The following is a 12,541-nucleotide window of genomic DNA, read 5'->3' as shown; positions in this document are numbered from 1 at the left end:
CAGCCAATCCTATGGGGAAGCACTGTGATTGGATCAGGCTACCACATGTCAGCAGACTGCTTGTTTTTATGAGTCGAACAGCATGCAGATTTACACAGTAAGTTGAGGATTTTTTTTTTAGGGAAATGACTTCTGATTAGTTTTGGTTGTGTAGTTGTTTCTAAGAGTATTCTGACTTCACTATGTGTACTTTAATGGTTATTGTGAACGGTCTACATAAAGCGACCCCCTGATGGGTTGTTGAATGTTTTTTGTTTTTTTGTTTTCCTTTCCTTATGCCACTTGTATCTGATCATACTCTCTTCTTTGCCAATTGCCTTTATTTATACTTATCCTTTCTTCCTTCATTGTATTTTGATACATGGGGGGCCTTCGTTTTGTTCTCCTCTTGTTATGATGCATCTTGCCCTTCTGTGGGATTATTTAGGCTGCTGTATTGTGGGTAAATTGGAACTTTGCTTAAGCTCTGCCTATATTCTTTGCAGTTTATCCCATGCGATAAAGTTATCCCTACTTTTCATGATGTAGAATGAAAAAAAAACAAAAAAAAAACTAAAATAAATAGAAATGAGACAAAGAGGGCAAGTGACTGAGCTGTTTTAGAATAGCTGATATTGTGCATACATCATGTAGGATGGATCACCAACGAGAATTGTAACACTGTTTGACAGAAATTAACATCCTACTGATGATCCGGGTGAGAATTCATGGATTTTAACCTCTAGTGCAGAATGTTTAAAAAGCTATGTTTTGGTTTGTGGGTTTTTTTGTTTTTGTTTTTTGTACATGCAGGCTGACTTTTCTGAAAGATTTCATTAATAAAGATGTTAGTCAGAGCAAAGTTAAAATGCAACTACCACATCAAAACTACTTACTTTTTAAAATTTATTTCATCAAGCATTGAAATGAAATATGTATTTGAATTGATTTTATATGTAAAAATAATTAAATTAGAAAAACTTCAGTATATGACCGGACCCTTCAGCCATATGCATGCACCTGGAGCCAAACTGTATGTGAAAACGGACAGTCTCTATGGTTTTCCCGGTTTCTCTGCAGGGAGGGAAGCAGGGAAGATCATAGAGACCAACTCATAATGCAAAGTACGGACCCTTTAAATGTACAGATCTACCAGCTCTGTGCCTGGACTGGACTGGATTGTGAGGTCCATTGCTAAATCATTAATATACCCTTTAAAATGGAGCATCTCATGAAAAATGGTTAACACAAATTATAGGTGATTTTTTTTTAGGTTTTACTAATTGGTGGTATATTCTGTTTGGGGGCTTTCTAGGTGTCCGAATCGTTAACTTTCTTTAAGTTCTGCAATAATTCTTTAACGATGTTACAGAGAATGAACAAGAAGCTTCATGTATCTAGAGATTGATCAAATTTGCAATAAATTCATTTGTGTGCCATTAAATATGTATTTTACCAAAAATTGTACTTTTGTTTTTTTCCCCCACAGGCTGTGGAGTATGAAGGATGGAATGACTTTTTCTTCATCGTTGAGTTTACCATGTCCTGTGTAATGGGGTAAGTTGTTGTTTAGCTTTAAACCTCTGAGTTTGATATTTTACTCTGCAAAAAAAAAAAAGAGAGAAATTTTACCTACCTCATCCCTAGCGCTGAGACTCCTTCGGCACTGCTGTCCGCTCATCCTCTCTTAACATATTCCTGGAGGTGTTCCATCAGGATGACAGTCCAATCCAGTTCTCCTTATAGAGAGGGGCATTGTGGACTGTAGGAGCATGTGGCAATCCACCAATTATTCTCTTATTATTATTATTATTATTATTAATAATTAGATGCAAGCTTTGATGGCGCTAGGCATGCGTGTGACGTCACAGTATGCCCCGGGTATGAGAGCCACGATATAACCGCCCCAAAAATCCCAAATGACAAAATCCATTTTAGATCACAGTAAAGCGGTGTGCACTGCAATCATCTTAATAGGGAGACGATAGTAAATAAAGTGTTTATTAGAAAAAATTAACAATGATGTTCCAATTTGAATTCAGTCCAGTTTGGTTCCGTTTCAGGGGTGCAGGTTCAACCCTCCAGAAATGAAATCAAATGATTATGCTTGTAATTGCACCAAAAGTCCCACTTTATGGCTCCCAAGCCCCCAAATAAAATGAGGCCACTCAAGGAGAACCAAATATTGCATTGCAATGTTTTTATTTTGAATGAGCATTCTATTCTCAATGTCTATGTTCTTTACGTAGAGGTTCCAATTCTGAGAATTTTGTAACCTTGATTTTCCTGTGTTACGTTTCTATCCAGTCCATTTTAAGCACAACTTAGTGTGGCATACTGCCGGGGCTGGGTTATCAGCCAAGAGACATGCGTGGAGAATGGTTTTCCCAGCCGCTGCAAGTACTATCTGAATAAACCTTGATTGATGTGGAACACTATTAGGAGAGATAACGGATATAGACAATTATACAATTCCTGAGGACAGTGTCAGAGTCCCTGTTTGTGTGCTGGGAACATCTGTGATGTGTTGCCTTGCGGTGAGATGGTTGGAACTGTTTTGAAGGTGTCTATGTGTATCTGCGACTTCTGATATATCTCTATATTGACCATCTGTAGAGATAGTCAGGGAATGATACAATTTCTAATACCTGTCGGAGTCTGTAATTTATCAATATGTCGTGCTGGTGGTATTTTATATTTGAACTTTGAGGATAACCTTTAACCAAGTACATTTTTTGTGTTTTTTGTTTCAGGTTTATTCTAATGTATTCTACGGTTCTATGCACTCACTATAATTCTGCCCTGACAACTACTATCGTTGGCTGCATTAAAGTAAGTTAAAAAATAAACAACAAAGAAAAATCCCAAAAAGTTAAAGCCTGTCTGTGGTGCCTTTATTCAGTCAATCAGCCATCGTAAGACTGATGAGCAAGACTGATGAGATATCTATAGAATGCTAGGGATGTGTATCAGTAGGTCACTGGCTGGACATGATGTGAAAGGTAGTTTAGAAGTATTGTGGGTGATGTGGTTCACAATACCTGCTCTGGGCCATGGGTAGAACTCTGAACGTTTACAGAGAACTACCAGGGAATTCAAAGTGAGTCTCAAATGTAAGGCCAATATAGCCAAACTGGAAGCGTGTTTGACTTTGAGAATTTTTCCAGTTCGGCTACTTTGGCCTTAAATGTGAAATTCTCTTTGAATTTCTGCACCATCGGCAGAACTCTTTAATGCCTGTCCTTATCTTTTATGTCACACCCTCATGTCAGACTGCCTTGAAGGAACACGGCTAACTTATATGTATTCCTAACGCTATTGTGTCCTAGTCCCTCGTTATATTCACTGTCCCCTCCAAAAAAATGTAAACGTAATAAAAGGCTGACTTAGCTTTTTTTCTAGCACCAAGACTCACTCCTCCTCCTGTGATGTCATCCAGGAGGCATTGCTTACTGTCAGGCAAGCTTCATGGCCATCAAGGTGCTTCTCATAAAGAAAACTTTAAACCAATGCTGCGTTTTGATGAAGATGGGCATTGAACGTCAAACGACCGAGTGAAACGGTCTTTGCAGCGCAAGCGTCACTGGTGTCTTTCAAGAAGACAGCCACCAGAGGCATGTTTAACCCTTCAATCAAAGCATTGCCGTATCTATCAAATGTCAGTGTTGTAGTTTGAAGGGCTAAAAGAAGAGATGAGGTGGTTTGTGCGCCTTTAGTTGTCCTTTAATCTCTCCTTTAATCTTAAAACCTAGATGAGTTATATTCTAATTATATCTATATCACGAAAATAACAGTTTATATATTTAGATTCAGATTTATATTTTATTGTTTTTATGTAAACCTGTTCAGTTTCTTTCTTTTTTTTTTTTTTAATACACCGGTATAACCATTATTTTTCTCTTGGCTACAGAATATTTTGATTACTTACCTTGGAATGTTTTTTGGAGGAGATTACATCTTCACTTGGACAAACTTCCTGGGATTAAATATCAGGTATCTAAGCTCTACGCTGACTAATTCTGTCTGAGCTTTGCATTGATGGGTTCGAAGATAAAATCTTTAAAGTACAATCTTTCCCGGTAACATTCAGTGTTAACAGATTCAGTCAACAGTTTCAGGTTACGGTTAAATTAGATTTCTGGTAAATGTAATTAGTAACCTGAACATGAATCCAGGGTAACGTCCATTTGTCTTGCTGACCCAGCTAACACATTTCCCATCTGAAGGTGGTTATTTAAAAACAGAATATGTTTTTATTCTGTGTATTTAATGATGTGGGTTAATACAATGAGCTACATATGGCTCGTTCTTGGTTACTTTTCACCTGGAGACATTCAATCGACTATGAATTCATAATATATGGATTGATGCATTATTTAAACAGTCTTTGTGTTTATGATTAGCATGTTTTGTACCTTCATTTAAACTTGGAGTTTGTAAAATCTGTCTTTGTAAACACTAGGAGTTATCTAGCAGTAGTGGAGAAATAACAATGAAGAACAAACCTTGCTTATATTTAGACTGCTGTTGTTTTGACCTTGCAAATCCCTTGTCAATTCTCCATCATTCCCAGTTTATTGAATAAACTCTGTTGGTACTTGCCGAATAAACTCGGTTGGTCCTTGCCAAAAATACACCAGTCCATCAACTACTGTAAGAATGGAACATGCAACAAAAATGCTGGTGCAGCAAAGTGCTACTTTTTAATTTCATTAAATCAATTAGCACTTTGTTGTACCGGCATTCTTGTTGAGCTTGTTCCATTTTTATTAAAGAAATAGTTACTAAACGATTCAGTATATTGCACATGTAGCACAAGTTAAGTGACAGCTCGAAGATCTAATTAATGGTGATGTCACTGTTTTGTTAATAAACTGATGCAAAGATAGTGTTGATTAGTGCACTTACACATTGCTGTCATACTGAAGATGCTGGGGTGTCAAAGTACTGGTTGAAATGTTTCAGCATGGGATTTTGTCCAGTCTTGACATACATTCAAATTCTAATATGTATCTGTTTATTTTAGCATTGCTGGAAGTCTGGTCTATTCCTACATAACATTTACAGAAGAGCAATTGAGTAAACCCTCCGAGGCAATCGCAAAGCTGGACATAAAAGGGAAAAGCGCTGTGTGATTGGACAGACAATCCGATTGGTCCATGATACTCTGTTCATCGGGAGTACGACTAGCACACTTAAAAAGGCTATTGCTAATTTGCACATTTATCAGATTGAAATAATCGATGCCTTTTTATACATATTTTAGACATGTTCTTAGAGAAACTAATTTAAAGAGCAGTAAAAAAAATCCTTATTTTTGTAATAACACAATTGTTTGAATTTTCAAAGCATTTCAATCAGAAACGAGGCTGTATAGGAGGATGTATGGGATCCACCTATAGTCTAACAAAGATCAAAGTTTTTTTTTAAGATGTATTCATGTGGTTAAATATATTTCAGATCGGTTTGGACTGATATCAGTCAGATGCAACAAACTGGCCTCTGATGGGTTTTAGTTAATTAATTGTGTACAAGACGGGCTGCAATGGCATACCTTGCCATTCGGACCGTTCGTCTGAATCAGATGCCTTTTAATCCACACCCAGACAAATTGGTCAACTGGGATTTACCTGTGGAATCTTATAAATATATATCTTCCTAATGACCTTTGCAGTTGGGTCTATAAGGGAAAATGAATGCACAACCGTGGATTGACTTGTATTAACCACTAGTTGGGTTGGGTTTTATTTTATATAATGTATGATGCAAATTATTTTAATAATTTTGGAACAAGAACTAGTGTTGATGATCTGTTTAAATCTGCAGATTTAAAGGGAAATTTTCATACTATGTATATTTTTTTTTTTTTGTAGTTTCTTTAATATTATTTTGTCACTTAAATCGTTTTTGCTGCTGTGACTCCATAAAATCACAAAGCCCATGCGTTATAGCCACACAACTTTAAATTTTCTGTGTTGACGCTTCAACGTACCCCATCTTGCTGCACTAAAGTCAGGTTAAAATAGATTTTCAAAGTGCATTTTTCCGTGCTCGTGTTGAAGAACCGCTAGTAAATCTGGGCGGGATACATCAATTATGCTTCTCAGAGTACATTCTCAGCGGCATTTTAAAGAAATAACCTTGCCATACAGTACAAAGCATGCCGATTTAACCGGTTAGCAGCCAGTTTTATTATGTCATGTGTATGATATCCCGGCCAACTAAGTGGAACCGTGTTCTTCCCATAACCCCTAACATACAATACAAACATAGTTTCATAACATTGTAGTGTTGGGCTATCTTTTAGAGTCCCCGGACCCTAGTGGCCGTCTGAGTGAATGCCGCTAAAGATGTACCTAGGAAGCAATGTAAACACTGCCTTTTCTCTGAAAAGGCAGTGTTTACAGTGCTGACACTGCAGGGACTGACTACAGAAACCAGCTGTTCTGGTTGTTTTAACTGCTGTTTTTGTTTTTATTTATTTTTAGTTCTTCATATGGGCAACAGGACATTCCTGTCTACTTGATTCCACTGGTTAGACATGTAGAATGTACACAATCAGTAAATGACATTACATATACTCTGACTCAATGTCAAGTTCAGAGCGATACAAATAGGCAGTTTGTGTAACTTTAATACACATTTGAACTGCTTACTGTACTATTATGTAAACATTAAATTAAAGGGACACTATAGTCACCCAAAAAACTTTAGCTTAATGAAACCGTTTTGGTGTGTAGAACATGCCACTGCAGTCTCACTGCTCAATTCTTTGCCATTTGGGAGTTAAATCACTTTGTTTATGCAGCCCTAGTCACATCCTCCCTGCATGTGACTTACACAGCTTTCCAACACTTCCTGCAAAGAGTCTTCGAATGTTTACACTTCCTGTATTGAAAATACTGTTTCATTTAGAATTTCTCATCTCCTGCTCTGTTAGTAGCTTTCTAGATCCCGCAGGAGCCTCTTGTACGTAATTAAATTTCAATTTACAGAGCAGGAGATAAAAACTTTTACAGTAAGTTACATCTGATTGAAAGTGAAACCATTTCTTTTCATGCAGGCTATGTGAGTCACAGTCAGGGGAGGTGTGGCTACGCCTGCATCAACAAAAATCAAGTGATTTAACTTCTAAATGGTGGAGAATTGAGCGTTGAGACTTCAGGGGCATGATCTATACACCAAAACTGCTTTATTCAGCTTAAGTTGTTTTGATCACTATAATGTCCCTTTAATTTATCAGTAGTCCTTTATTCTGTGCAAGCTTGTAAAATACAGCTTTTTAATTTTATTTTTATTTATTTTTTAGTGAAAATTTCCTTTTAAATGCCTGAGAAGCAGAGCGATAAAAAGTTGTGACATAAAACTTCTTTATCTGAAATGGCATTCAAACGTGGTTTATGAAATGTTCTGAGAGTGTTGTTTTTTTTCTGAGGCTTTTATAAAACAAACCAAATTTCTCCCTGACCAGACCTCTCTATTGGAGAAAAGATCGCCTCTGTTCTAGGAGCAGGCATGGTCCGCTCGGAATTATTCATGAAAAAAACATGAATGTAGCTACTTCGTGAGATCATAACCAACTTCCAAGATTCTTCATGCATCTCCTAATAGGTTTCATTTATGTTTTCATGAATGGAACATCTTGGCATGACATTGCATGATCGTTTTGTTTTTATTTTCTTCACTAATCCATTAAATCCACCCCCTGTAGGCAATGAATGTGAAAATAATCATTGAGATAAATTATCTATTCAGTTCAATAGTTCCTTGGTATAGAACCTACTAACCTTGACTGCAGCATTGCACTGTCTGCAGATCTGTGGGTGAAACATTATATTAACACCTACCTACAGTTTCCCCTGTGTTCCGATTTCATTTGTTCTGCTTGGGAACATTTTCCTAAACACAGCAGCTATCCACCATGGCACAAACATGCCAGCATTTGGACAAATATCAGTTATGTCATACTTTTCTCTTTCCCCTCCATCCCATGCTAAAAGAATTAGTAACCAACTTACGTGCTGTGGTTGCTTTGCCAGCGAGTTGGAGATCTGCCTATATGAGGGTTCTCCTGCTCTCCCTTGTCAGTCAACTGCTGGTATAAAGATCCATGCCAAAGAATTTGACTGGTGAGGAGTGACCCATTTTAAATACATTTTGTTAGCTTTGTTGATCCTTTAAAAAAAAATATAGTTTGTGCCTTTTTTACATTTATTTTCCCCCCCCCAAGGGACTGCCTTTTCAATTAAATTAGATCTGTTGTTTGTTTCTGGAGTATTACAGGGGCCTGCAAAGCTGTGGTTTGTGGCTCTGGCAATCAATGGATTAACCGTATTAGTTTGCGAGCAATAATGATCACCTTTTATACTTTAAAGTGTTCATCTCCTATTATCACAGTCCTGTAACTGTTCAATAGTTGATCTCTTGTATAGATTGTTTTATTTTTTTATATTGTACATTAGCCCTTTGACTGCTAGAAGGGATAAAGTATTGCTCTAATCAGAAAGTGTTACATGTTTATAAGAGGTCAAACCAGTTTCTATACATAGATTTTAACGCCCTAGCTCTGCGTCTAAGGGATTTTATATAGCATAGGTTACAATGCAACAAATGTGAATTAAAATGGTAGAATTTTGGGTGCAGAGAGTTAAAGGAAAGCTATTAAGTATTGAAGAGGCCTTATTCATTTCAAGTATTGGCATTTCCATTTGTACATGTAATCTATGTCAAACAATTTTACTCATTAAAAATTATATATATATTGTAATTTGTCCTTTGTGTTTTTTTGTTTTGTATTTTTTTTTTTTTTTTTTTTCAAACGTTGTGCCTGAATTTTAAGTCTTCTATATTGTAGATACAGGACCATCATTTGAAATGAAGTAATCTCTTCAAAAGATCTCTAGAACATGTAGATGTGGCCACAAAATTTGGCACCCGGCTGGTAGGATGAAGACTGTAGTGGTCTGTTTCTATCTGTCAAAGAACCCCAAAAGAATCCGGGGTAATTTGATTCCATTTCTTCTCTATATTTTCCTTGTTCAGAGGTATGCTCAGAAAAACTTTCTTCACTGACATCATGAAGTCCAGAAACTCTCAGTGAAGAATGTAATGAAGGGAAGTGGTGATAGCAGAAAGATACAAAGGAACGTTCTCAAGATTTTTTTTCTGGTACAGAAGCCAAACAAGACATCCAGACCCATTCTGGACTTGAAACAGGTAAATCCACATGTAGTGAAGAAACTTCAAATAGAGACAATTCAATTAGCAATCCAGCTTCTTCAACAGGGAGATCGCATAATTTTTTTTAGACTAAAAGGATGAATATCTCCACTTTCTAATTTCACAGATATTGTGTTCTTCACCAATGCCACAGGGATCCTTCTCTGGATCATCTAATGCCTTTTATGGGTATCCACGCTCTAAAGTTTCAATTGGTGGATGACTACACCTTTTCTTTCCCATGGCCTTTTATTCAGGCTCAAAGAGATCATTACTACAGCATTGGGTTGGGTAGCACATATGATGGGTCAGCAGTAAATGTTCAGTGTTAGATCTCAGACAGTAGAAATTCAAATTTCAATGAATATATGGCAACGTTTGTGGCTCTCATGTATTTCATGGGGAGGATAGGTCAAAATATTCAGATCAGGTCAATAAACGTGGCGACCATAGCCTGTCTAAACAAACAGTGTGGAACTCATTGTTACTCCATTACCTCCTTGAGCAATGACAGCATGATTTTGGCCAAAGATAATTTGTTTGCTCTTTCAGCCGTTCTTATTAAAGGGCTTTTCTTGCAGAGTGCATTATACAGGGAAACTGGTATCTTTCTAGGGACATTTTTCAGGAGATGATAGAAAGGTTCAGTCAGCTGAAAATAGATTTGATGGCCTCTTGTTTTAATGATAAAAGTGAGTCTTTGCTTCTGTCGACAAGAGCAAAAAGATTTCCTGGGTTTTCTAGCCATGAAATGGAAATTCCATCTCTTGTACATTTTCCTTCCAATTGTCTTTTATTCCAAGGGTGACACAGAAAATCAAAGGGAATTCTTGGATTACCGTTATGCCCTTTTGGCCTATGAGAAGTTGGTCCTCCATTCTGACGTGCCTTTTTAGGACAACATTCAGGAGTATTATTGGATCCTGCTAGAGCCCAAAAAACCTTAAAATTGAAAGCATTGCATCTGAACGGCACTCATCTCCTCCATCTGTCCTCTTCAAGGAAGCAAACAAAGGTGATATGGCATCCAAAATAACATAACAAATCAAAGAAACAGTTTTGCTGGCAATCAAGGAGGAGACATATTAGTGAAGTAAGCAATGAGCTCAATCCATTGGAGCTGTTTCAACTTCATGGGTCTCTAAGGCATTGGCTTCTCCAGAAGAAATTTAAAAGCCATCAATTGGCACCTTGACCAAGCATTAGTTTAGACATTAAAGAATCATCTTTTGGGCATAAGGTGTTAAAACTAAAAACGGACTCTTTTATTTCAAGCTTATGTGTGTAGTGCCTATATACACAGGGAAAAACATAAATTTTACTTACCGAAAATTTCTTTTTCCTGAAGATTAGAGGCAGTGCTTACACCATGGGGATATCCAATCTGGAGGGAAAAACAGGCAGGCAAATCTCCAAACATTTTAACCCCTCCCCTAATTACCTCCTTTCCAATAAGTAGCAGCTCCTCCTGATCATCCCCAGACAATACATAAGCCAAATAGCTGCAAAATTACTTAGTTTATTAGAAAAAGGGGCGGGAATTGTAGCACTGCCTCTAATCTTCAGGAAAAAGAAATTTTCGGTAAGTAAAATTTATGTTTTTCCTTTCAGATTAGAGGCAGTGCTTACACCATAGGGATATAATAAAGCAAATCCTGAGGGCGGGTTTCAGTTCACTACTGCTTGAAGCACCCTGCGCCCAAAAGCTGCATACTCTGAGGCCAGTATGTCCCACTTGTAGTGTCCTGAGAACGTATGGAGAGAGGACCGATTAGCAGCTGAACAAATTCGAGACGGAGAAGTAGCTGCACGCAGAGCCCCTGACGGCGAAACAGCTCTAGTAGAATGTTCCTTTATAGGGCCTGCAAATTCCGAGACACTCTTAGAATAAGATAACAGAATACAATCCTTCAGTCATCTAGCCAGAGAACTCTGCGAAACCAACATACCTTTCTGTGTGCCTATGAACAAGACAAACATACCGATATCCTAACGGAAGGATTCCGTAGCTTTAGATATTGCCAAAGACCTATCGTTACGTCTAAGCAGAGAAAATTACATACCAAGGCATTAGACGGATTCCGAGACAAGGTCGGCAAAACCACTACTCGGTTGACATTGGCAACAGAAAAAACTTTAGTGATACCTGAAGGATCGAGCTTCAGAACCTCCTTGTCCTGATGAAAACCAAAAAGGGAAAATACTCCCGAAGCGCTCGGAGCTCACATACTCTATTAGCTGACGAATAGCCATCAAAGGAAAACGGTATCCAAAGAAAACATCTTCAGGGAACTTCTTCCAATGGTTCAACAGGCGGTACTCAAAGCGCGGAAAGGACCAAATTCAGATCCCAGGGAGGACAGGTTTCCCCAACAAAGGGCACCAAACGTGTCAGAGCTCTGAAGAACCTTGAAATCAGAAAATTCGAGGTGAAACATCTGAGGGAGAAGAAACCGATAGCAGAAAAATGTAAACTAAACGAAGCAGGTTTAAGACCTTTGCCAATCTCATCTGAAGGAAGCATAGAATCCTCTGGATGGACGCGGAAACAGGTTTGACTTCAAACCTACAACATCGCTGAAACTTCCAAATCCTAACGTAGAACCTTGAAGTAGATGCCAACAAAAAAAAAAATTTATATAACTTCAGGATCCAGACCTTTACACTCTAAATCTGGAGTCCAGAAACCAGGCCGTCAATCGGAAACTCCGAAGGGCCGGAAGAGGCACCATGGCATCCTCTAGAATTACTCCTGAAAAGAGGAAGCTTCCAAAAGGTGGCCCCCGGAAGGTTCAGGAGAACCGAGAACCAACTACTTCTTGGCCACCCTGGACGGATTAGGATAATACTTACATTTCCCAGCCTTACTTTTTTGAAGTATTCTGGGAATAATCACTACTGGCGGGAAGCTATATGCCAGGTTGAACTTCCATGGTAATGACAGGGCATCTATGAAATCCGGCCTGTCTGCTGGAGTTAGGGATGCAAAACGTCTTGTCTTCCTGTTCACTCTGGGTGCCATCAGGACTATCTCCGGAACACCGAAGCGGACTGTGCTGAACTTGAAAGTTCTGCATGACAGGGACCAAAACTGCTTGTTTCAAATGATGCCTGCTCAGGGCATCTGCCACCACATTGAACTTTCCTAAAATGTGAACTGCAGAGATTGACATCAGGTGCACTTCTGCCCACAGCATGATCATTGAACAAAGGCTTTCTAATCTTGATGATCTCGTACCTCCCTGTATGTTCAAATACGCCACTGTCGTTCGATTGTCTGAACGAATTCGAATATGTTGAACTTTGAAGAGAAACTGAAACGCCAAGAGTGCCATCCATACGG

General features: G+C 38.2%; 1 protein-coding gene across 1 annotated transcript in view; it reads left to right on the top strand.

Moving 5' to 3' along the window:
• The window catches only part of SLC35D1 (solute carrier family 35 member D1), a 32,020-nt gene extending 23,274 nt beyond the window's left edge, over window positions 1-8,746 (top strand). The window contains exons 9-12 of the mRNA XM_063427900.1: window positions 1,469-1,536; window positions 2,733-2,811; window positions 3,890-3,972; window positions 5,006-8,746. Coding sequence (XP_063283970.1) covers window positions 1,469-1,536; window positions 2,733-2,811; window positions 3,890-3,972; window positions 5,006-5,114 — 339 coding nt within the window. The 3' untranslated portion in view covers window positions 5,115-8,746. The remainder of the gene's footprint in view (window positions 1-1,468; window positions 1,537-2,732; window positions 2,812-3,889; window positions 3,973-5,005) is intronic.
• The last annotated feature ends 3,795 nt before the right edge of the window (window positions 8,747-12,541 follow it).

The sequence above is a fragment of the Pelobates fuscus genome, chromosome 7 (assembly GCF_036172605.1).
Source record: "Pelobates fuscus isolate aPelFus1 chromosome 7, aPelFus1.pri, whole genome shotgun sequence".
Classification (NCBI taxonomy): domain Eukaryota; kingdom Metazoa; phylum Chordata; class Amphibia; order Anura; family Pelobatidae; genus Pelobates; species Pelobates fuscus.
This window is presented reverse-complemented; position numbering and strand designations above follow the sequence as displayed.